Genomic DNA, 24,826 nt, shown 5'->3' on the forward strand with positions numbered 1-24,826 from the left:
ATCCCTAACCCTCCTAACTCACAAGTGACAAATGGCGCAGGATTCTCGCGGTTATATAGAGGTCCGGATCTCGCGATAATCCGGCAATGGGCAATGACGATTTGCCCGCGCGCCTGGATCCGAGTCAGACGGGAAGCTCCGAGCACCGCTCAGATCCGGACTCGGATTAATGACATTCGTGCGGGCTCGGATCTGGGAAATCCGGGCCTGCACATCTCTATAGAATATATGAGGTTTTTTTTAGAGTGTAAGAATCTAAAAACATTGATATATTAAACCATGGGTGAAATGTAATAGGATGAGAGAATCAGAAATTGAGAGATTTAGTAAGAATACTCCAGGTTTTTTAAAGCGGCTATCATTTACACAGTTATTCCAACTGGTTTTGCAGTGTAAATGGTTGCCGTTTAAAAAAAAAAAAACCCTGGAGATTTTTTACCAAATCTCTCACTTTCTGTTTCTCTCATCCTATTACATTACACCCTATTTTAGTTATCGCTAAACTGCACAGATAATTCAGAGTAGTGGCTTTGTGGTTGGTGTCTTTTTATGGCCAGATGTTATCAAAATAAATTATGTTCAGTTGTTCCTGAAAGATTTCCAGAATATACTGACTTGTAATGTAAGTCGCCTGAAGCTTATTATAACCAATCTTATCCATATTATGTTAAAACAGGCATGAGTACTTTAGCATGTCCTTAAAACCACAATCCCATGAGTGATATCCTCTGAGTTCCATTTAAAGGATTTGTCGGGCTGTAAAATATACACTTTTAAAGTGCAGTTTTTCTTTTTGGACTAAACACTAAGAAAGTCTCCATGTTTGCTTTGCAAATCTATATACATATCCCCAAGACCAGAAATAGAAAAAAGTAAATCTACCGGCGCTTCACTTCAAGGCTGCTGGAAACCTCTAACAATAGCAACTATCAATGCTATAAACCAATCGAATATATACACAAAATATAGAGATAACTGCGCCACCAATCCTCTCAGCAATCATTTTAGAATATTTTTATAAATACTCTGTACCAATTGGCAATGTCCTTGCTTCTGTCACAAATTCTAATGTTGATCCCAAACGTGATGAATCTCTTAATCTTGGTAAGTAATTTCTCTCCATGCAGAAACAACAAATACGACCATTTATTTATTTATTTTTGTAAAATTTTTGAAAACCATCTGCGACACAACATTAATCACATTCCTTCACCTTATGGGTAAATACATGCAATGTGAAAACCCAGACACCTACCCGTCCTATGCTATGTATAAGCAGAGTTGGTATGGCCCTCAAGGGTACAGGAATTCTGCTCCAATGTCTACATAGCTAGGTTTCTACTCCCAAACTTTTATCTCTATGCTTTGACACTCCGCTTCATTCAACGCTAAACTGCTATTTGACTTTTAATGCACCACAATGTACAGTAGCAAGACACAAATGGCCAGTTTGGAAAGTGGTAATGAAACTTAATTTTAGAGGAAGAGATGCTAGCAAAGCCATTTATACAGGGAGCATAGTCAAAAACATGCTCCTCCTCAGACCCAGCAATGCTCACTGCAAACCCCACACAGCCTGGAAGCTCATTGCAAACAGCTCTGCACCCCCCCATCCGCCAATGGGCCGGTCTACATAAAAACGAAATATTGTTACCGTAAGTGCATGCACAGTACATTCAGAAAATGTATATGAAATCTTCAAAATATAAGAAAGTCAACTGTTGCAAAGTTAATAACTGTTTGCTTAAATAAATTGTGCAGTAGCCATGTTGGTTGTTACTTGAAGTTTTGGAAGTATGGAATGGTATTTCCCAGCTTCCGTACATTGGCTGCTTTCGCACAGATCAATGGAAGTTGTTGAACTGTGCTGTGTACATGGAGGGGCTGTTGAGTCCATTGTCTACAGTAGGTCTAATACTGTACTATACTCTATGTCCATCTAGTGGGTGTTGCTGTTTCCATGCAGGGACTGCTGCCTGTGTCCATCCAGGGAATGGGCTGTGTCTGTCCAAATATCTGTCTTGAATCCACCTGTTTCAGTGGCAAAAAAAGAAAGCAAATGTTTAAGGTTTAATACATTTTTTTGATGAAAAGTAAACAAAACATTTGAAATATTTTTGAAATAAACACTCAAAAAAGTAAAACTAAAAATGATAGTAAATGTTGTGTGTGTGATATTGTGCTACTGTCTCTCAGCCTTATCTTTTACCATGAATAGGGATGCCAATTTTATGGAATTCGGGATTGAAATATGCCCAATACCGGGATTTCCGGGATCCCAGGATTGGCTTCTCTAATAAAATACCCTGCCCTAACAGCACTACATAATTACTTACATGTGTGGTGCGGTGTGGCTGGGAGCATGGATGGTGAAGGCAGGAGCCAGGCAGTGAAGGCAGGAGCCGGGCGGGTGGGCGGGCGGTGAAGCTAGGAAGGTGTTGAATCCGGGAGCCGAACAGATGATGAAGCCGAGTGGTGGGCATGCCATGCAGCGAGGGTGGGATGGACTTCTGAATGATGAGACAGGAGCGCATGGCGCCCAAGACAAGGCAGGCTGTGCAGCTGTGTGGCCTGCGTAGCATGACCTCTGCCGGGGACGGGAGAAGCCGAGCAGCATCTGAGCATTCGTAGTCTAATCCCAAAATCCAGGGATTGGAAACTCTAATCAGGGGATTGAAAACCTGCATTTTAGAGGCCAACTCCTGGGATCCCGCTGATCCCAATCCCGGGATTGGCTACTGTACTATGACTATTTTTTACTATGTACTATGACTATTTCAATTTCCTGTGTGTGTCCATTTTAAAGGAAATCTTAACATGACCAGAAACTACTGTTGTGTCACACTAAGCATCTTCTCCGCAAAAAAGAGCCTTCTGTACCACTTGTCAATTAGGCCTAATTTAGCTTGAGGACATTCTGTACTGTACAGTAGCGTATGGTATCAGTAGAAATCTCAGCATGAGTACAGTAGCTTGTGGCAGAATAGAAAGAGTTTAGCGGGGTAGATGAACATGACTGCACTTACTGTAGTGTAATGTGAGGTTACTGTGTGAACAGCTTTGCAAGTGTCTCCTCAACAAGTGTCCTGTGTCCTTACAAGTGTCCTGTAGCCCAGCACTCATCTATAAATGCCACGCCTGTATACTGCATTTTACATACAGTAAAGTAGTTCTTGCACTATATTACTGTACTGTATTTCATTGGAGACCTCACACATGCACAATGGTGATTTTCAAAAGTGACATGTGATGGATAAACTAAGAAATAATCTTACCAGTAACCCAATATGTCACACTAAACCACATTGTGCAATGCTTCGCCACACTGCGACACACTGCAATGCACCTCTTGCATCGATCCAATTGACATAGGTAGGATAGATGAGTGTGGCTACATCTGTACTTCACAGGGAAGGTGTATTTGGTAGAGTGCACTGCTGTTATTAATCTGGTACATCATACCTCCCAACTTCACCCTATCAAGAATAGGGACACTCGCGGACGTGGCTTATGTAAATGAGGGTGCATCATATGCAAATGAGGGTCACGCCCCCGTTTTCGGCAGCTGCGCCTCTGAATAGACGCTGTGTGCATGCGCACAGCGTCTATTCTGTCAGATTGGGGGGGACTCCCAACTGCCCCCCCCCCCACAGTGGGACACCGCCGGTCGGGGGAGGGACGCGGGAACGTCCCCAAAAACCGGGATGTCCCTGCGTTTAGCGGGACAGTTGGGAGGTATGGTACATTATTATGCATGTTCTACAGTATTTGCTATTTACATTTATCAAAGGGCCCAGAACATGCATTAATAACAGTAAAGTGAATGCAGTTCGCATTGTTTCATTTTGTCTTCCCCAGTCTATTTTATTCTTAGGATACTGTACATTCTTAACCTTATCAGCAAGTGAAAGGCAGAGGCCCCTCATCGCACTGGGGAAGCAGTTTGGCAGACTGGTGTGTGCTCAGAAAGCCTCCTCATGTTTGTGTGTTTATTACAAGCCAGTGGGTACAGCAGCCAATTTATTATTTAAACAATATACTGTAACTGTATATTAATTTATGTTACAATTCTGTTTATGCATATTGCTTTCATTCTCTCCATACAAGTCATGAATATGTATTAATATTATGCATAACATTTATTTTATTATTTGATAAAGTTTCTATTTGTACTTTTCTGGCATCCTAAGAAAATACTTATCTCATTCGGAAATGGCTGCAAAAATGGTTGGAAGAATACTGGCAATACATTTATAATGCTTCTCGTAAGCTTACATACTGCAAAATTAGCAAGTTATTTTAAGCACATTCAGTCCCTTACCCAGGCTCACTATTACTTTCAATGTTCTCTCCTCCACCCTCTAGAGGACATTTTCAGTCTTATCCGTCTCAAGAATCCCCCTTTCTCCACTCCGTCTAAAGCAATGTAAACACTATGTGATATGTGGCTCCGATATCGGTGGTGAACAATGTGCGATTAAAACACTAAACGTTATTATCATTAACAACAGGGCTTAAAGTGGTCCTGGAGAGGTGGTGGAACTCCGCTCCCCAAACACCGACCCTCCCCTCCCCAATTAGGCAGAGCCAAGAACAGTGCTAGGGAATTGTGCCCTACCACCCATAAAGGGATAATGTATCCACAATACATGGTAGCACAATCGTATACACATTACACTGCATGTAGTGCCCTTGATCCATATTAAGTCACACAGTAATTCCCCTTATACACATAATTCCACAGTTGTTCATCTTAACTTTACATTATGTTCGCCGTGCCAGCAGAAGAAGCTGATGGGACAGGTTTTTCTGTTGGAATTACTGTTCAGGGCTGTGGAGGAGGTGGAACTCAGTTCCCCCTACCATTTAAGGTGGTGGAACTCAGTTCCACCCAGTTCCCCCTCACTTTAACCCCTGATTAACAATATCTTTCAGTGACGTCACAGGGCCCCCTGCTGAAACATGCAGTCACTGATGATATTATCAGATTGCAGGTGACTTTTGTTTTACTGATATAAAGTATGCCACCTATCATTATGTCCTATGACATACCTCCCAACATGACCCTCTCCAAGAGGGACAGAATGCTCTGTTCCTGGACTTCTATCTTAATGTATGATCCGGCATTGGATTATTGGAAGAGCCGAACTCTATATATATGTCCGCAACCATGGACTGCTGCCATCTTCACTCCTGCATTGGAGTGTTGAGGGAGGTTGTGTCTCTGTCTGTCTCTGGGAGGATGGCATGGGGTGGTGACCTGGTCGCATTAGTGGTGTCCTGTGGTGTCATGTGCAGTCCAGTCCAGTGGTACTGTGCTGTCTGCTGCCGGTATTGGTGTCCTGTTCTGCTGTATAAGTCCAATGCAGTGGTGCTGTGCTGTCTAGTGCTGCCGTTAAGTCCAGTGGTACTGCCATTAAGTCCAGTGTTACTGCCATTAAGTTCAGTACTGCCGTTAAGTCCAGTGGTACAGCCTTATAAATCCAGTGAAAGTGCAGTGTACACTCTAAAAAATAAAGGCTTTGACAGGTATTCAATGACCTAATTCGTCCTGTGCAGCAAATCCTGTTTTGGATTCGCTGCACAATTGCTGGGTTCCGGAGGGCTGGTGCATTCGCTGCCAGACCTCCCTCACCCCCTATTCAATGCCTCAGGGGCTCGCTGCCCCTGGCGGTGAATTTTAACCCCCCCCCCCCGACGAATGCCGCAGGGAGCCGAGGGACAGCGGCAGGCAGGGAGATGGAAGCCTCCCTGCCTGCGCCGGACACTGTGGGTGTGAAGAAGAGCTGTCAGGGACACAGGGAGAGCCCCCAGAGAACTGGCAGGGGACTGGGATAAGGAGCCGCTGCACTCACTGGTCCCGATCCTGCATATTTAATGATCGGGACCAGTGTGCAGTGAATATATGAATATTATTGAGCGGCTCCCGGCCCCCTGCTGGCGAATGTGTAAAAAAGAAATTGTAAAAAAGAAATTTAAAAAATGTAAATATATATTCATGTGCTCCAAGCACATGAATAAGAATAGCATGCCCACTTCACAGAAAAAAAAATCAGATTTTTTGACTCCAAAAAATAAAATAAAAATTTATTTTAAAAGATCACATTCCAGTTCTCCTAAAAAAGATGATAAATGCAAAACGGTGAATCATGGCGAAAATCACTGGTGAAAGCAGTTCTCCATTTGAGCATTGAATACACTCTCAGTGAATTTGACTAAAAACCCCATTGAAAACCACCGGCGAATTGCGGTGGATCGCACATGGCGAATCGGCAGACATTTGCTGTTCACTTGCAGCAAATTGTCTCCATTAAATAGGGAGAATCGTTTTTTCAGAGGAAAAATGCAAGATTCGCTGTAATCTACGGCGAATCTGAGGCATTGAATACTGGCCTTTGCCGTATGTGCGTGGTACACTCTCCTGTGTAGTCCGCATATAATAAATAACCCCAAAATAAAAGGGTTATTTTAATCCATCTAATTTTTTTCAGGCTTTGCTGTGTCTGTATGGTACCCTCATCTTGTGCCACATATATATACAATAACCCTAATTTAAAAGGGTTATTTTTAATCTGTATACTTTTTTCAGGCTTTGCTTTGTGTGTATGTGGTACAGTACCCTCCTCCTGTGCCGCATATAAATAAAATAATCCCAAAATAAAAGGGTAATTTTTAGTCCGTATAATTTTTTCAGGCTTTACTGTGTGTGTGGGGGCCAGGTACACTCTCCTGTGCCACTCGAATATAATAAATGTACTAGCACGGCGCCCATCGCATCGCAGACCATAAGGCATGCGATGGTATGCGATGCGATGTTATACAATTTTAAATTTAAATACCATCGAATTGTATGGCATTGTATGCCATTGTATCGCATATACAATGGTATGTGATTTAAAATTGTATAAGCACCCTAATGGGGGCTTACAATGTTAAATGCACCCCCACACCACCCCCACTATGAACGTGATCCCAAAGCGTATTACTTTACATGCATTCCGCGTCCCCTCGTGGGGCTCGCTGCGCTCGCCACGCTTCAGGCTCGGTGGCTCGCTGTGCTCGCCACACTATATAAAATCAACTCCACGCCGACGTGGAAAGTGGGGGTATGAAAAGGTCATAGGACGCGTACCGCTGCCCCTCGCTGGCTCGCTGTGCTCGCCACGCTTTGGGTTCACGTTCATAGTGGGGTTGGCGTGGGGGTGCATTTAACATTGTAAGCCCCCATTAGGGTGCTTATACAATTAAACATCGTATAGGGGGCTTATACAATTTTAAATCGCATCGCAGTGCATCGGGTGTATGCCATGCGATGCAAATATCATGCCCATGATATATTTGTGCGACCAAATATCATGGGCGCCGTGCTAGTACACAAGTACCTTAAAGGGTTATTTTAATCCATCTAATTTTTTCAGGCTTTGCCATGTGTGTGTGTGTGTGTGTGTGTGTGTGGTACACTCTCCTGCGCTTCCCGCATATAATAAATAACCCCAAAATAAATGGGTTATTTTAAGCCATCTACTTTTTTCAGGCTTTGTTGTGTGTGCATGATACCCTCCTCCTGTGCAGCATAAAAATAACATAAACCCACAATAAAAGGGTAATTTTTTTCCATATAAATTTTTCATGCTTTGCCATATGTGTGGGCCGGGTACACTCTCCTGTGCCACCCGCATATAATTAATAACCCCAAAATAAGGGTTATTTTTAATTTTTTCAGGCTTTGCTGTGTGTGAGTGTTTGTATGTGGTACATTCTCCTGTGTCGCCAGCATATAAATAAAATAACCCGTCTAAGGTTTGCCGTGTGTGTGTGTGGTACACTCTCCTGTGCCACCCGCATATTATAAATAACCCCAAAATAAAATGGTTATTTTAATCCGTATAATTTTTTCAGGCTTTGCCGTGTGTGGGCAGGGTACACTCTCATATGCTGCCCACATGTAATAAATAACCCCAAAATTAAAGGATTAATATAATCCGTATAATTTTTTTACAGGCTTTTTCAGGGTTTGTGTAGTTTGTGGTACACATATAATAAATAACCCCAAAAGGGTTATTGTAATCCGCTATTGTAATTTTTCAGGCTTTGCCCTGTTTGTGTGTGGTACCATCCTCCTGTTCTGCATAGTAATAACCCCAAAATAAAAGGGTTATTTTAATCCATCTAATTTTTTCAGGCTTTGCCGTGTGTGTGTGTGTGTGTGGTACACTCTCCTGTGCCGCATATAATAAATAACCCCAAAATAAAAGGGATATTTTAGTCCTTCTAATTTTTTTTCAGGGTTTGTAGTGTGGGTGTGGTTTAGGGGTACACTCTTCTGTGCCGCATATTACTATAACTTCAGAAACATAATGGAGAACAAAAATTTAGAGGATAAAATAGTGAAAGAACAAGAACCACTTCCTCCTAGTGCTGAAGCTGCTGCCACTATTCATGACATATGTAGAACATGAAGTGCCATCAAGTCTTCTGCCAAGGCTGATGCCCAATGTCATCGTAGAGGGCATGTAAATTCAAAAATTCCAAAGTTCACTAACACAAAGAAAAATAATGAATATAAATAATTAGAGGAGAAACGTAAGCTTGCCAATATTTGCTAATATATGCTATTTATCACATGGAGTGGCAAGGAAAGGCTATGGCCCTGGCCTATGTTTATGACTAGTGGTTCAGCTTCACATGACGATCTGAGCCCCCCCCCCCCCCACTAGAATATTTAAGAGACTTAAGCTGTCAAAAAAAACACAGCAAACTACTGTGCCTTCTAAAGACATGGTATCACAAATCCTCAAGGAGAGTCCAACGGTGTTAGTGGTTGCAATGCCTGACCTTCCCATCACTGTACGAGAAGAGGTGGCTCCTTCCATCATTTGCAGCATGCGATATGCATATTCTGAAGGATAACCCACAGTCCAGTTCCTGATTTTGAGATTGAAGGTGTCAATGTTGTACACCAGGAGGAAAATATTGATGTAGCTGGTGCTGAGGAGGAAGTTGATGAGGAGAATGCTGCTGATGGTGATGTGGTTTGCTTAAATGAGGCAGCGGGTGAGACAGTTGTTGTCCGTGGAATGCAAAGGGCCATCGCCATGCATGGGCAGAAAACCAAAATATTTACCTCTTTGGTCTGGAATTTTTTTATCCAGATCCAAACAACAGTTGTCTCACCATATGTAGCTTATGTAATGCTGCAATAAGCAGGGGTAAGGCCATTGGCCACCTAGGGACATCCTCGCTTATGTGTCACCTGAAGGTCATTCATAAGTCACTTTTTAGTTCTAAAACTGTGACTAAGACTGAAAGCAGGCCAGGGACACCTAAATCTCTTGATCCTGTTGTATCCAAGCGCCTGAAAACCACACCAGCAAGTCACTCCTCGTAAATTTCCTCCTCGATCGGGATCAGAGGTAGTCCATGTAGTAGTCCATGTCACTGGCATGACTTACCATGTCAGGGAAAGCCCATCCCAGTATAGATGCCTCTAAGAAGACCTTTCCCGGGCACATAGTTAACTGTTGACAATAGAACAGTGCAGACAGTGAAAGACATTGATATAGTCAGATTGATTTTCTGTAGTGTAATAACTATGACCTCATCTTGGGTTGTCCAATGGTTGGATGCATGGAAATTATATTATTTATATGTCATTTTCTTCCAAGTTGCCAGATCTCATAACCTAATTACCCAGATATTAGCTGAGTGACTTTTTTGGGGGAAATAATGATGTTGGATCTTACTTGCACAATTCTAAAACCCACCAAAGACTGTGACATTATTAGGAATCTTTCCAAACAGGAGACACAACTAGGAATGGGTGACCATATAGCAAATGATCTCAGATGCCAGAGGCCCCCTATTTTAATTCACTTTATTGTGCATATTCTTTTGACTTTTTATTTTTATCTTTGAAGTGCACAATACATGTCCTATAATTGAAGGCTCATTTGTATAGTAGCGCTACCTTTTTCTTTATTCATTGCTAGAACCCTTTCTCGGAGTAGCTCTCTCCTTACAGAAGCTGCTTGGAGGAAATATCGACACTAGAGCCTTTCCTTCTGCCACCTAGGTAGCATAAATTAGCCACCAAGACAGCAAGTATAGTATACACTCAAATAAATGGGACAAGGTGACAGAATACTCAGAGTAACAGAGTTGAATAGAGAATTTTCATGCTCACTAGACTCACATCTAAATCCCTCACCAGATTTTGACTGTCTATTTTTGAGGCTTGGAACACAAACCAGTGGTTTACTATAATCCCCATGTACTTTACAGTAATCTGCATGTGGTTTACTATAAATTGAAGGCTGTTTTAAATCTACATACAAAGCCACACATTAATACATGGCCAAGGATAACTACAGGAGAAGTAAAGCACAATTACATGAAATTAGTTTCTTAAAAAGCAGGATTGCAAAATACACAAAAAAACAAACAAAGCCCAACCCTTAAAGACCTGAAACTGTACTGGTATTCAAATATTCATTTCCCTAAATTGGTTCTTGCTGAAACAAATTTTGCTATTATATTAAATTCTCTCTCTTTAAGCATAGTCTATTCATTTTACACTGATAGAATGCTAGAGATTGAATGTAATTTACTAAGCAGTAAGTATTGTGTCAATTAGAACCTGCTGTAAGCAGTCAACAGTTGACGGGGTGCATGTCAGATTGATAGCATTTACTAAGCGGCGAAGAGGTTTCTAGGGGGGAAATTTAGTAACAATACGAATACGATTTTTCGTATTTGTATTCTTAATACGAATGAATACGAATGCATACGGCTGTTATAGCCGTATGCAAATTCGTATTCCAGAGGGGAATTTACAAAGCAGTCAATTACGACTGCTTTGTATTTTCCGATGGCATATTAATTTGTATTAGCGGCCGTATTGGCGCATCTGGCCAGCATACGGCCGTGGGGCATACGGCCAGCATCCGGCCAGTCTTTTCAAATGCAGCAGCGCTTCCCGCTCTGCCGGCAAATAGCACTTCACCGCCTACCTACCAGTGAATTAGTTTCGGGGGTCCAGGTGCCGGGGATCTGATCGCCCTCGCTGGGGGATCCGGGCAGGGGGATCAGGGTGGCGGCAACAGTAGCTAGGAGCCCGAAGTGACAGAGCGCTATTTGCCGGCGGGGGGCGGGAAGCACTGCTGCATTTGAAAAGACTGGCTGAATGCTGATTGGCTGAATTCAGCCAATCAGCCTCCGGCCAGTCTTTTCAAATTCAACAGCGATTCCCACCCCCCCGCCGACAAATAGTGCTTCGCCGCTTCAGGCTCCTAGCTACCGCCACCGCCGCCCTGATCCCCTTCCCCAATGAGGATGGTGGGATCCCCGCCACCCGGCCGCCATCTTTCCTATTACCGATATTTGCCGGTGGGGCATTTGAAAAGACTGGCCGGACACTGATTGGCTGAATTCAGCCAATCAGCGTCCGGCCAGTCTTTTCAAGTGTGGCAGTGCTTCCCGCCCCATCGGCAAATAGCACTTCACCGCTTCAGGGCAGGCTCCTAGCTACCGCTGCTGCCCTGATCCCCCTGCCCGGATCCCCGGACCCCGGCCGCCAGAAGCTAACCGGCTGCCACACGGAAACAGAGAGGTGAGGGTTGGGGAGGTGACTGAGGGCTCCTGGGCAAACTAATTCGGGGGGGGGGGGGGGGGAATTAGGCAGTGAATTAGGTTGCCCAGGGGCCCTTCCTAATGTTAAGACGGCCCTGGCCCCAGTATTTTTTATTGTGTATTGTTATTTTTCAATTGGTTTGTATATGATTAGGGAAAACCTTGGGGGCTTTCTTAGAATAACCCTTCAAGTGCCAACATCTCTGTGAGAGTTGTGAAAATATCCTTTAAAATGCCAGCGTCACTCATATTTGTTATATAAATTCAAATAATAAATGTTATGTAAAAAAAGATACAATTTCCTATATAAGGTAAATATTACAGGTTATTCTGATGAATAAAAATGTTTGCTTGACAATTTTCACACCTATTTTGACAAATTAATTTGATAATCAACAGGTTAAGCAGTCTATTCTGTTCACTGTGGGACCAATCTCTCTGATCCCAAAAAAAGACAAGATACATGTAAAACAGATTTGTGCAGAAGGTGGTGCTAATTCTAATGCAATCTAATGAAGAAATTAGATGTATATACTTATACTTCAGGGTTTGTCCTTTGTTGTCTTTTTCTCTGGAAGTGATGATGTTTATTCTCCCATGATTTGATATGAAAAACAAAACGGTGTAAAGGTCCTTTGTGTTATCTGTTCCTATATTTGGTTATAAATATTGCTTTCTTGGTTATGCATTGGCTCATACCTCTGCACGTACAGTACATAGAGTATAAATGTGGTGAGGAGAAGCTCATAAGGGTATCTGTAGTTTATGCTGAGTGCATGGTTGATGTTCATTAGTACCTTACTCACATAAAAGAATGGAAAATAAAACTCATCAGGTTTCTGCATTATAATCTTGCTGTAGGTGGTTCTGAGGACGAGAGTTCGCTCTCGAAAGTACTTAACCCTCAATACAGACTTTGTTTGATCATACAGTCTCCGAGTGCCTCCTTATTTTGGAAAACTATATATATATATATATATATATATATATATCGATACTGGGTATGGAGGCACTCAGGAGCTTCCCAAAGTACTGCACGGCGGCAGTCAAATACAATAATAAACTGGAGACAACAGCGGTCTATGTGCCAACGTTTCGGGTACAAAACCCTTTATCAAGACATAACAGACATAACAGCGTTATGTCTTGATAAAGGGTTTTGTACCCGAAACGTTGGCACATAGACCGCTGTTGTCTCCAGTTTATTATTGTATTTGACTGCCGCCGTGCAGTACTTTGGGAAGCTCCTGAGTGCCTCCATACCCAGTATCGATATCTATCCCCTTGTGGGACGGAAAGGCACCTGAGTATCTGCAGTGTCCGTGAGTGCCGGGAACCTCCTCATCCTATATATATATATATATATATCACAAAAAAAGTCCAATTAGCGCGCAAGTCCTAATCCTTTCAGTAGGATTCAAATCAGTCCCTTTGTTCTGGGGGAAAAGGAGATAATTTTCCAGCACTTCAGGTCAGATATACAACCGGCAGCTTCCTCTTAAGAGTTCGCTCTCGAAAGTACTTAACCCTCAATACAGACTTTGTTTGATCATACAGTCTCCGAGTGCCTCCTTATTTTGGAAAACTATATATATATATATATATATATATATATATTTCTAGGAGAGGAAAGAGGAGCGCTCCAAATAGTGCTTTATCTTTTTATTTCAATCACAAGAATAAAATCATCCACAGGTACATTGTAAATGGTGTCACGTACCACAATAGACGGTTAGGCACAACCGCGGGTGATAAACAGCATGAACTGGGGCTGTCTCCTGGCGTCGGTCTGAACTCCGTGGTGGATGTGAGAGTGGTGAGAGCACCCGTTTGCCAATCTGTTTGCTGTCGGAGACAGCCCCAGTTCATGCTGTTTATCACCCGCGGTTGTGCCTAACCGTCTATTGTGGTACGTGACACCATTTACAATGTACCTGTGGATGATTTTATTCTTGTGATTGAAATAAAAAGATAAAGCACTATTTGGAGCGCTCCTCTTTCCTCTCCTAGAAATACCGTTTACCTGAGAATCCAGGTGCCCGCAAGGGTAATTAAGAGGAAGCAGCCGGTTGTACATCTGACCTAAAGTGCTGGGAAATTATCTCCTTCTCCCCCAAAGCTAAAGGACTGACTTGAATTCCACTGAAAGGATTAGGACTTGCGCGCTAATTGGACTTTTCTTGTGGTAATATATATATATATATATATGACAAAAAAAGTCCAATTAGCGCGCAAGTCCTAATCCTTTCAATAGGATTCAAATCAGTCCCTTTGTTCTGGGGGAAAAGGAGATAATTTTCCAGCACTTCAGGTCAGATATACAATATATATATATATATATATATATATATATATATATATATATATATATATATATATATATATATATATATATATATATAGGATTCAAATCAGTCCCTTTGTTCTGGGGGAAAAGGAGATAATTTTCCAGCACTTCAGGTCCAGATCGGCAAACGGGTGCTCTCACCACTATCACATCCACCACGGAGTTCAGACCGACGCCAGGCCACGCACCTACGCGTTTCGTCACGAGGACTTCGTCAGTCCTCGTGACGAAACGCGTAGGGACGTGGCCTGGCGTCGGTCTGAACTCCGTGGTGGATGTGATAGTGGTGAGAGCACCCGTTTGCCAATCTGTTTGCTGTCGGAGACAGCCCCAGTTCATGCTGATTATCACCCGCGGTTGTGCCTAACCGTCTATTGTGGTACGTGACACCATTTAAAATGTACCTGTGGATGATATTATTTTTTTTTTTATTGAAATAAAAAGATAAAGCACTATTTGGAGCGCTACTCTTTCCTCTCCTAGAATATATATATATATATATATATATATATATATATATATATATATATATATGTATGTATGGGGCATCCACCCATGAAATATATGTAATTTGCTTTTTTTTTTTTGAATTTCAATTTGACCTATTCAATTCAATTGATGATTTTTCAACTGTCGAAAAATCTGACATGGTTGAAAAACACATGGATCGGCGCATTCCAGGCTGATCCACATGTTTTTGATGGAATTAAATACTTTAGAAAAAAGTGAATATACATGACTAAAAAGCAGCCCAAAAAAATTACTGCAATTGAATACTAAAGTTATATTTTCTTGGCCCTAAGTGTTAGGCTGCTCTGCAACTAGATGACAAGACAGGAGATTTAATTTTGTTGTTATTATTTTTTTAATATTTATTTTATTTTTTTTCTTTACAGTTTACTCTCCAAAAGCTGAGAATATATTGTGATCCCGGACAAAACAAACGTGAGACTGCTTGCGAGATTCCTGGAATAGTAAGTACTGTGCACATCTGTATATGTGTCTGTGTACATAATACAGATTTTTCGGTACTTAGTTTCACAGTGGCCAATATATCGGATGCAATATCGGCCGATATATCGGCCGATCCAATGCGATCCGATGCGATTTTTTACCTGTTCATAACCCCACTATCCACTATGCATGGAGTTGATTTTATATAGTGTGGGAGCGCAGTGAGCCACCGAGCCCGAAGCGAGGCGAGCCCCGCGAGGGGACGCAGATTACTGCGCTCGCCACACTATATAAAATCAACTCCATGCATAGTGGATAGTGGGGTTATGAACAGGTAAAAAATTGCATCGGATCGCATCGGATCGGCCGATATATCAGCGATATCGCATTCGATATATCGGCCACCGTGAAACTAAATAAGTACCGAATTTTCTTAAAAATGCAACCATGTAGTATGTATTTTTATCCGGATTTGTGTTGTGCTGAAGCTTAATGTTTTTTGTTGACCAGTTATGCTGGGTACACACCAGAAACATTTAGTCTCAATTTCCCCCGATTTCGACGCATCATATGACCAATTGGATGTAAAAAGTGCAGAATTGGACCTGTTTTCGCGCATCGGATCAGAATTGTACTGAAAACTTTTCAATATGATTCTGATCGATCCGTGCCCCTGACAGTCTTTTGTCGCATTGGAGATTTTACCTAGTGCACTAAAGATTCGTCAACTACATTGAATTGGGTACCGATCATGTGCAGATTGTGTGCAGAACATGTACTCCAATCGTGCGACCATTGTATGATCAAGGAAATCATTTCACGATCATCGCAAGATCATGTTTATTCTTTTGTGTACCCTACATTAGTTGTTTTGTTGTACTAGCTTTCAGGCTTACCGTTATTGATGCGTTTTGATTACTGCTTGGGTATCACATACTTACTTTTTGAATGCTATTACTTTTCACATGTTGCAGTTCTGGTTGCTAGGTCAATAGTGTCTAGGTGGACAGTCAATAAGTCAACCGCTATTGGTTGATCTTTTTATGAATTCTTTAAATAAAGACTATAATAAATCATGATATAAAACCTAAGTCTCCAATGTAGAATGGGTTGCGATCGTTTGGTCTACAGCAAACGTTAGGTTGACACCGTTAGGACAACATGGTTCTAGGGTCTAGGTCGACAGCCAAAAGGTCGACATGGGGGTTTTCACTTTTTTTACCCGAATGTCGGCAAAGTCGACATGGACACAGTTTCCAGTGCACCGCATCCCCTCGCATGCTTCGGGCACTATTTTATTCTCCCACCATGCCCTAGTAGATGGTAGGGCAGGAAATACTGCCTGTCAGCACATGTTGGCTCAAAAAATAGTGAAAACCCCCACGTCGACCTTTTGACTGTCGACCTAGACCCTGTCAACCTAATGCTTGTGTCGACATAATGACTTATCGACCTAAACCCATATCGACATTGACCCATGTCGACCTAGAACCATGTCAACCTATCCCCATGTCGACCTAATGTTGTCCACCCAATGCTTGTCGACCAACTTGCTGTAGACTCATCCCTGTAGAATATAGCTTTCACTAAAGCAATCTCCTATTTACCTATGCTTTCTACTAAATATTACCATAATATAGATAAAAATGGCTTTTACCAATACTGTAAATATGCAATCAACAAACATGTATTATTATTATTATTATTATTAATAATAATAACAGTTTCTAATATACTGTAGCGCAGCATGTTCTGTTTTATTTGATAATAGGAAAACACAGTTCTAGAACATAACTGGGTAATAACAGATAGACATAGATGTAGGAAGGCCCTGCTTGCAAGCTTACAAACTGTTATCTACACTGTAGATTCTACAGGTATTGCATAATGATCCAGATTTTAAAGGTTCCTGGTGGGCTGTATGATATAGTCAGCCAGCAATATTGGGGTATGGATCATTTGGTGACTACAATGTTGGTTGACAGTCATTGGGTCAACACCATTAGGTTGCCATGCATTTAGGTTGACATGAGTCTAGGTTAACATGCAGGAAAGTCGACATGAGTCTAGGTCGACAAGGGTTAGGTTGACAGGGTCATTAGGTCAACATGGGTTAGGTCGACAGTCAAAAGGTCGACATGGGGTTTTTCACATCTGGCAGTTTGGTTCCGGTTGCTAGGTTGACAGTCAATAGGTTAACCATTATTGGTCGATCTTTTTCTAAAGGCCTTAAATAAAGACTAGAATGAATCATAATATAAAACCTAATTCTCCAATGCCCCACCCATCATTCTGTCTGCCCCCTCTCTTTTGTTCTAATGCCTGCCACTCCATCTTGACTCAGCTCCCATACTTCAAATGGCCCATTCTCCTTTTCTTTTTTTGGGCTTTCACTGAGACCATCTGCAATTATATAGATCAGGGCTGGGCAACACCGGCCCTCCAGATGTTGTTGAACTACACATCCCAGGATGCTTTGCATTAGTTTTGCTATGTGGCCATGCTGAAACTGATGCAAGGCATGCTGGGATGTGTAGTTCATCAACATCTGGAGGGCCGGTGTTGCCCAGCCCTGATATAGATGATAAATAGTGGATTTTAGCTATGGGTTGCAGGACTGTACCCTCCCAGTTAAAATCTGCCACTGTGCTTATCCTTAGTGAAGCCAGATGCAGTCTGTGAAACTGAATTGGTTTTGCTGTGACTGGCAGTGACTTGAAGTCTGACCTGCCAGTCATCCGCAGTAAGGCAGTCCCATTGGGAGATGTTACCTCCCTCTGGGACTGCCAGTCTTGGCTGCTATAGGCAGAGAGCTGGCTTCCAGTAGGGTACTCCCAACTGGTCTTCCCAATGCGGGACACTGCCAGCCCTTGGTGGGACTTTGGATAGTCCCAAACACATGGGACAGTCCCACAAAAATCGAGATAGTTGGGAGATAAGCCCTCTCCTTCTCACTCTTCTCCCTCCTCTATCTCTCCTCTTTCTCCTCTTCATCTCCATTTCTCTCCCTGTTCTCTTTCTCTATCACTCCCTTCCATCTCTTACCCCTCCCCCACTTCTCCCATGGTCCCATGTTCTGGATTTGAGGCAAAGGGCGCCACTATTGTGTATCATTAGTTACTGCTTTGCCTTGTGTGCCAAATTACAGAATTAGCAGTGATCACCATACACACTTTACCTGCCTTCCTGGATTAATGAGAAATACCTGTGTGTGAGTTGACAAGATTGATATAATGCATTGTTATTATTATTATTATTATTATTATTATTATAATAATAATAATAATAATAATAACAGGTTCTTATATAGTGTATCAATATATGATACCACATTACCTGTTTTATATAATAGTTCATCTTAAATGAATGTAACTGTTTATCTTCAGCAATCTCCTAGTATTATTATATTGCTATAGATGAGGCACAAAGGATCAGTTTCTTCTTGTGTGTAGCATGCGGTCATCTTCACTGTACTTCCCTTTCTATTCATTGCTTGTGGGGTGTACAATATATCATCCTGTTTTGGCTAAAGAAAAGTATTTATTGATTCTTGTTGATCTCTTCATGTTACAGGCAGTGTAAGAACCAGTAGTTGTTACTGATTTTTGAACATTCTTGATGATTCTAGACCAGGGGTGTCCAACCTTTCACCTTCCCTGGGCCACATTAGAAGATGAAAATTTGGTTTGGGCCGCACATAAAATAAAATAACAGTAACGATACCTGATCATCCAAAAAAACATAGAAAACATAGTTAACATATTAAACTTAATTGGAAATGAAGTTAGTGAGATGTTTGACATTGTTTCTCACATTCTGACACAGAGAATAGGCCGAAATTCACATTGTGACACAGAGAATAAGCCGAAATTCACTTTCTGACACAGAGAATAAGCCAAAATTCACATTGTGACACAGAGAATAAGCCGAAATTCACTTTCTGACACAGAGAATAAGCCGAAATTCACTTTCTGACACAGAGAATAAGCCGAAATTCACTTTCTGACACAGAGAATAAGCCGAAATTCACTTTCTGACACAGAGAATAAGCCAAAATTCACTTTCTGACACAGAGAATAAGCCAAAATTCACATTCTGACACAGAGAATAAGCCAAAATTCACATTCTGACACAGAGAATAAGCCAAAATTCACATTCTGACACAGAGAATAAGCCAAAATTCACTTTCTGACACAAAGAATTAGCCGAAATTCACTTTCTGACACAGAGAATAAGCCAAAATTCACAATGTGACACAGGGAATGAGTAAAAATTCACATTTTGACACAGAGAATAAGCCGTAATTCACATTTTGACACAGAGAATAAGCCAAAATTCACATTGTGACACAGAAAATAAGCTGAAATACACATTCTGACACAGGGAATGAGTAAAAAATTCACATTCTGACACAGGGTGCCAGATAACACACATGCCCCCACAGTGCCATATGACACACATGCCCCCACAGTGCCAGGTGACACACATGCCCCCACAGTGCCAGGTGACACACATGCCCCCACAGTGCCAGGTGACACACATGCCCCCACAGTGCCAGGTGACACACATGCCCCCACAGTGCCAGGTGACACACATGCCCCCACAGTGCCAGGTGACACACATGCCCCCACAGTGCCAGGTGACACACATGCCCCCACAGTGCCAGGTGACACACATGCCCCCACAGTGCCAGGTGACACACATGCCCCCACAGTGCCAGATGACACACATGCCCCCACAGTACCAGGTGACACACATGCCCCCACAGTGCCAGGTGACACACATGCCCCCACAGTGCCAGGTGACACACATGCTGGTAATGCCAGGGGGCATTATGAATATAAGTGGCATTACCAGGGGGCATTATGAATATAAGTGGCATTACCAGGGGGCATTATATTCATAATGCCCCCTGGTAATGCCACTTATATTCATAATGCCCCCTGGTAATGCCAGGGGGCATTATGAATATAAGTGGCATTACCAGGGGGCATTATGAATATAAGTGGCATTACCTGGGGGCATTATGAATATAATGCCCCCTGGTAATGCCACTTATATTCATAATGCCCCCTGTAGTGATTACTAACCACAGCTAATGGTAGTGGGGGTATGATAAGTCACCGCTGTCCTGGCTGCCTGCTTGCTCCTGCCGACGCCGCCGCCACGCATCAAATAATCATCCAGCCCTGCGCGCTGCACGTGGGGAAAGCGCCAGCACAGACGTCCTTCGCGCGGGAGCAGCTGAGTGCGCCTGCGCATGCACACCAGCGCTCCCGCGTCCATTTTAAGTTTGGGAGAACAAGATGCTGGCCGCGGCCATCTTTACTTTGGGCACAGTGCCGCAGCCAGCACGAAGACGCTGCTGCGGCCAGAGTTGCCCTATAATTTATATTTAGAATGCCTATAAAATGCACTGGGCCGCATTACTACCCGACCTGGGCCGCATGCGGCCCGCGGGCCGCGGGTTGGACAAGCCTGTTCTAGACTGATTGTAAATTTGTCCATTACAAAGTACTAATATAGTAGAATGTAGATTTATCAGAAAGTTTATTTTTTATTTTTTTTATAGTGCTTTACATAAAATAAGCAGTTGTCCTAACCAGGGTAATTTCTCCTCAGAGTTATACTATTCTTATTAAATGTGGAAAATGTTTCTACTTGTTTCGTTACAAACCCATTCATCCTTAACACCCATATTAATAATAATTGTATTTGTATTTGTTTCAGAATGGAGAGGTATGTACTTTATTGTCTGTTCTAAGCAAGGTAATATTTATACTCCAGTTTGAAGAAAATGGAAAATCCCAAACCTCTGGTAATATAAATGCTACAATTCTTCAATGCTTGTCCCCATCAGTAAAACACATATTTCAATCAACTTGTTTCTTATTTTCTTTTCTAAAAAAAATTTTTGACCATTAATTCTATACAACCATTCCTAGTGTTGTAGAATTTTATGTTTTATATTTCAGATATGGATAAGTTGAACAGAGAGAATTAATATATTTCTATTATGTATCTCAGTTCACTAGAATACCAACATCTATTGTTCCACTAGCAATAAAAAAAAATCTATTTTAAGAGAATATCATAAAGTTATAGATGCATTAAGTTACAAATATGAAACCTAAAAGAGCTGAAATATTCATTTGGAAAAATATATTTTCCTTGCTCCCTTCCCAGTGTTTAAATGGTCCAAGTGATGTTGGCTCAACACCTGCTCCCTGTGTTTGTCCTCCTGGGGAAAAGGGACCTCCTGGCCTCAAAGTGAGTATGACTTGATTATTTTACTATTATTTTTTAATTGCTATATTTTACTGTAGCTGTTAAATGGATTGGCACACAGCAGATGTGTAAGAAACCTGGAGTAAAGTCATTTACACTACCTTAATAAGCAAACATCATGCTTCGGTAATACAGAGAAACTATAAGGCTAGGGAGCACTGATTCATGCAAAGTCAATGCATACCATACAGTACCTAGTAATGCATTCAAGTGAACTTTTTACCTTACATCAATGTTCTGGGAAGGAATTTCCCTTAAGCTTTCCCTTTCACATTCAGAAATTTGTATAGTTAAAAAGAAAAACATTAAGTCCAATTTAAACAATAACAAAAACATGAACTGTTAATAATGTTCATATTTATTTTTTTGATTGACATTGATTAAGAAGGCACAGTACAATAGTGAAGTATCCCCTTTATGTTGCTGATATAGACAAATATGTCTATTAAATAGCGAGACTGATGCTATAATTAACATTTAATTATAATAAGTATATTTTTACTTTATTACCCTTCTATGTACTCCCCTTCTGCATCCAAACACCGCTGCATTCGTAGTTTCCATTGGACAGAGCTGTGCTGTACTGTAGTTCATTACTTGTCAGCATTATTTGTCCGCTGCCTCAACAACTATGTTGTTTTCCTCTTTACCACAGTACTGATGCAAAACGGGTTCCCTTAAGTAGAGATTTGGCTTAGGAAAAAGAAAGAAGTCACACTGTGCTAAGTATGAGTTTAATGGGCCTATGTATCAAGCTTGTTTCAAAAATAGTATGTAGAAACGTAAGTTTCTGCATCATTGTGTGGTTTATGGCTTTATAATAATAGCATAATGCAGCCAATGTACAGATGGAGCACCGCTCAGCCAGCGCCGGGGCTTGCCAGATTTCCCCCACTGGGGACATGGTGCTCCTTCTGACTGGGATGCGCGAGCGTCCCACACGCACACACGTGCCAGTTACCATGCGGCTGGGGACGTGAACCCTGCCTGTCTCCGCTTCAGGGAGATGCCTAGAGCTAGGAGGGAGGTGGGCGACCACATTAGAGACCGCGTCGGGGACCTGGGGGAGTCCCCTTCCGGCAGCTGGCGGTTGGCAATCCACCACCTGCCAGACCCCCGCTAGAGGAGAGGCGCTCCATCTGTAACAGATATCTCTTGCAGAATGCTAATTAGCACTACAGAATGCAGTCCTCATTATTATCAATGAGGACTACGATCCAACCCCTATTTGCTAAACCTGGACAAAAAACACTTTCAAAGTTTGCCCTTGTTAGTTCACACCATGTTAAGATGGTGTAAACTACTTTTTACCTATGGGGAATGGTAGCAGTAGAGAGAACATTTGATTCTCCCCAACAAAATATAAGCCACTGAGTGCTCCACAAAAAAACTTTATTTGGAAAAAATGCAGAAAAACAGATTATCTCCCCTTGATACATCTGCGAAATCGTGTTGAAATTTGCTTTATTTAATTGTTATCAATTTTTAACACAGCAAAGGTCTTTGCACCAGCAGTTGAGTACCCAAAAACAATATACATGTAAACTAAAGCTCCGTACCTGCTGGACGACCCGTGCTGGTCAGGGGATACTGAAATAGTGTGTACACACTGAACGATTTAATAACTATATCGGTCTGTGACATCACCCCCCCCCCTCTCCTCATGCAGGTTGTTGGCTGAAAAGCATTATTTGCAATTTTTTTTTTCTTATATTGCTCAGAAGGCCTCCACAAAGCAATATATTTTGAAATCTTGTCTAGTGTTTTACGGGCATAACTGTAAATTCAGGGGGTAATTCAGAGTTTGTTGGTATATGTTAATTTTCTGGACCTAATGCAGGACCTAAGGGGTGAGATTAAATAGGATGAGAGATTCAGAAAGTGAGAGATTTGGGAAGAAATCTCCAGTTTTTTTTTAAAGCGGCAATCATTTACACTGCAAAACCAGTTTTATTTTGAAGTGTAAATGATTGCCGCTTTAAAAAAAACAGGAGATTTCTTCCCAAATCTCTCACTTTCTGAATCTCTCATTCTATTAAATCTCACCCAAGGTCTCCATATGGCTGGAGGGCATACAGTATGTTAAAAGCTTGGAGGTATAAAGAGGTTTCTCTTCATAAGTGAACAAAACAAAACGTGTTTATTGATACTGCCAGACAAAGGTACAGATCTGAGTGAACATAATGATACAGTCACTGATTTGTAGGGATTGGCCAAGAGGATTATGACAGGGGACTGCAGAGTGCCCAGCCAGTACTGACATACAGTAGCACAGAGGGTCTCTGAGGATACTTATTATTAAGACAGAAATTAGCACAGGACTCAATGGATATTCAGAGGACACTCTGTATAATGGTTATACAGCAGCAAGTAGTATACTGGTAAGTGTGTTGAAAGCCAAAAGAGTGGACTGATTTTCAAAGTACACAGGAGTACACTGGAGACTGTAAAGAGCACAAACTAGTAGTGTTTGGTGCTGGGTGAATCACAAGAACAGTTGAAAGCTTCCCAGTAGGAAAACACTATAAAATGTGAAGAGCCCCTAGCAATAAAGGCTGATGCTTGGAATTTCACACTGGAGCACACTGGACTGTGGAGCCAAACTCTGGAATATCTGCGGAGTGGAAGCCAGTAAGCAAATTACAGCAGACATTACAGTAGAAGTTGTTCTGGCCAAGGACCATGACCAGGGATAATCATATATACAGTAGGTAGCCCTGGTTGACAGGAGTCATGTGCTTGGAATAAGTTCAGAGATTGGTAGAGCAACAGTCAGATAATTGTAGGCAGTGCCCATGTCCTGGTGGCACTTGCTTCACATGTGGAAAACAGTAGTACTGCATTGGACATGTTCTGGCGAGTGGCGACCTCGGGAGAGATAATATGCTGTAAAGCGACAGTGCCTGGTACAGTTCCACGTCCTTCTATTCCAGCTTGTGACACAAGAATTTTGCAGCCGCTACTGCATCTTTCTGCTTATTCTGCAACCAGTGGGCATCTTATTGATATGCGAATCTGCCAATGTGCACACAAAAATGCACCAGTAATTGAAGATCATTTGAGCCATCAGATATTAGGGAAACCTAATGGTTGCTTATAATTGCCGTTGAGAAAAGCCTGCCATGTCAGGGAAACTGTTTATTTCAATGCAGTCCCAGCCACCCCCTAGTCACCATGAAGAAAGCCTAACAAAATTACATGGTTCTCTAAGCAAATCCAATATGCGTCCCTCAGCAACAACTATCAGGACGTATGTGCATTGCATCTCGGACTCATGCGCTGAAATAAACTATTTTATGCTTGCCCTTATCTACCTCAGCCCCTCAGATTACTCAAAACAGACCATATATATGTATTCAATTTCATATAACATTTAAGTGTGTATATTTTTACCGAACTTCCTGTAAACCCTTTATCTGCATCTCTTGGCACAGAAAGCCACAAATGCAAATTAGCTAGAACTCTAAATCCCATATTGTTTCACTGCTCATGTGGTCAGTGCTTACTCTCCCTCAGCCCTTTAAAATATCAATGAGTGCCTTTTTCAGCATTCAAGTAACATAGAAACATAAAATTTGATGGCAGTTAAGAACCACATGGCCCATCTAG

General features: G+C 41.8%; 1 protein-coding gene across 1 annotated transcript in view; it reads left to right on the forward strand.

The window, feature by feature from the left end:
• COL21A1 (collagen type XXI alpha 1 chain) overlaps positions 1-24,826 on the forward strand; it is a 237,019-nt gene that overhangs the window by 96,996 nt on the left and 115,197 nt on the right. Inside the window, exons 7-9 of the mRNA XM_083177317.1 lie at positions 14,872-14,949; positions 20,660-20,668; positions 21,116-21,199. Of these exons, the coding sequence (XP_083033443.1) occupies positions 14,872-14,949; positions 20,660-20,668; positions 21,116-21,199 (171 nt within the window). The remainder of the gene's footprint in view (positions 1-14,871; positions 14,950-20,659; positions 20,669-21,115; positions 21,200-24,826) is intronic.

Source organism: Crinia signifera, chromosome 3, assembly GCF_055691185.1.
Source record: "Crinia signifera chromosome 3, ASM5569118v1, whole genome shotgun sequence".
Classification (NCBI taxonomy): Eukaryota; Metazoa; Chordata; class Amphibia; order Anura; family Myobatrachidae; genus Crinia; species Crinia signifera.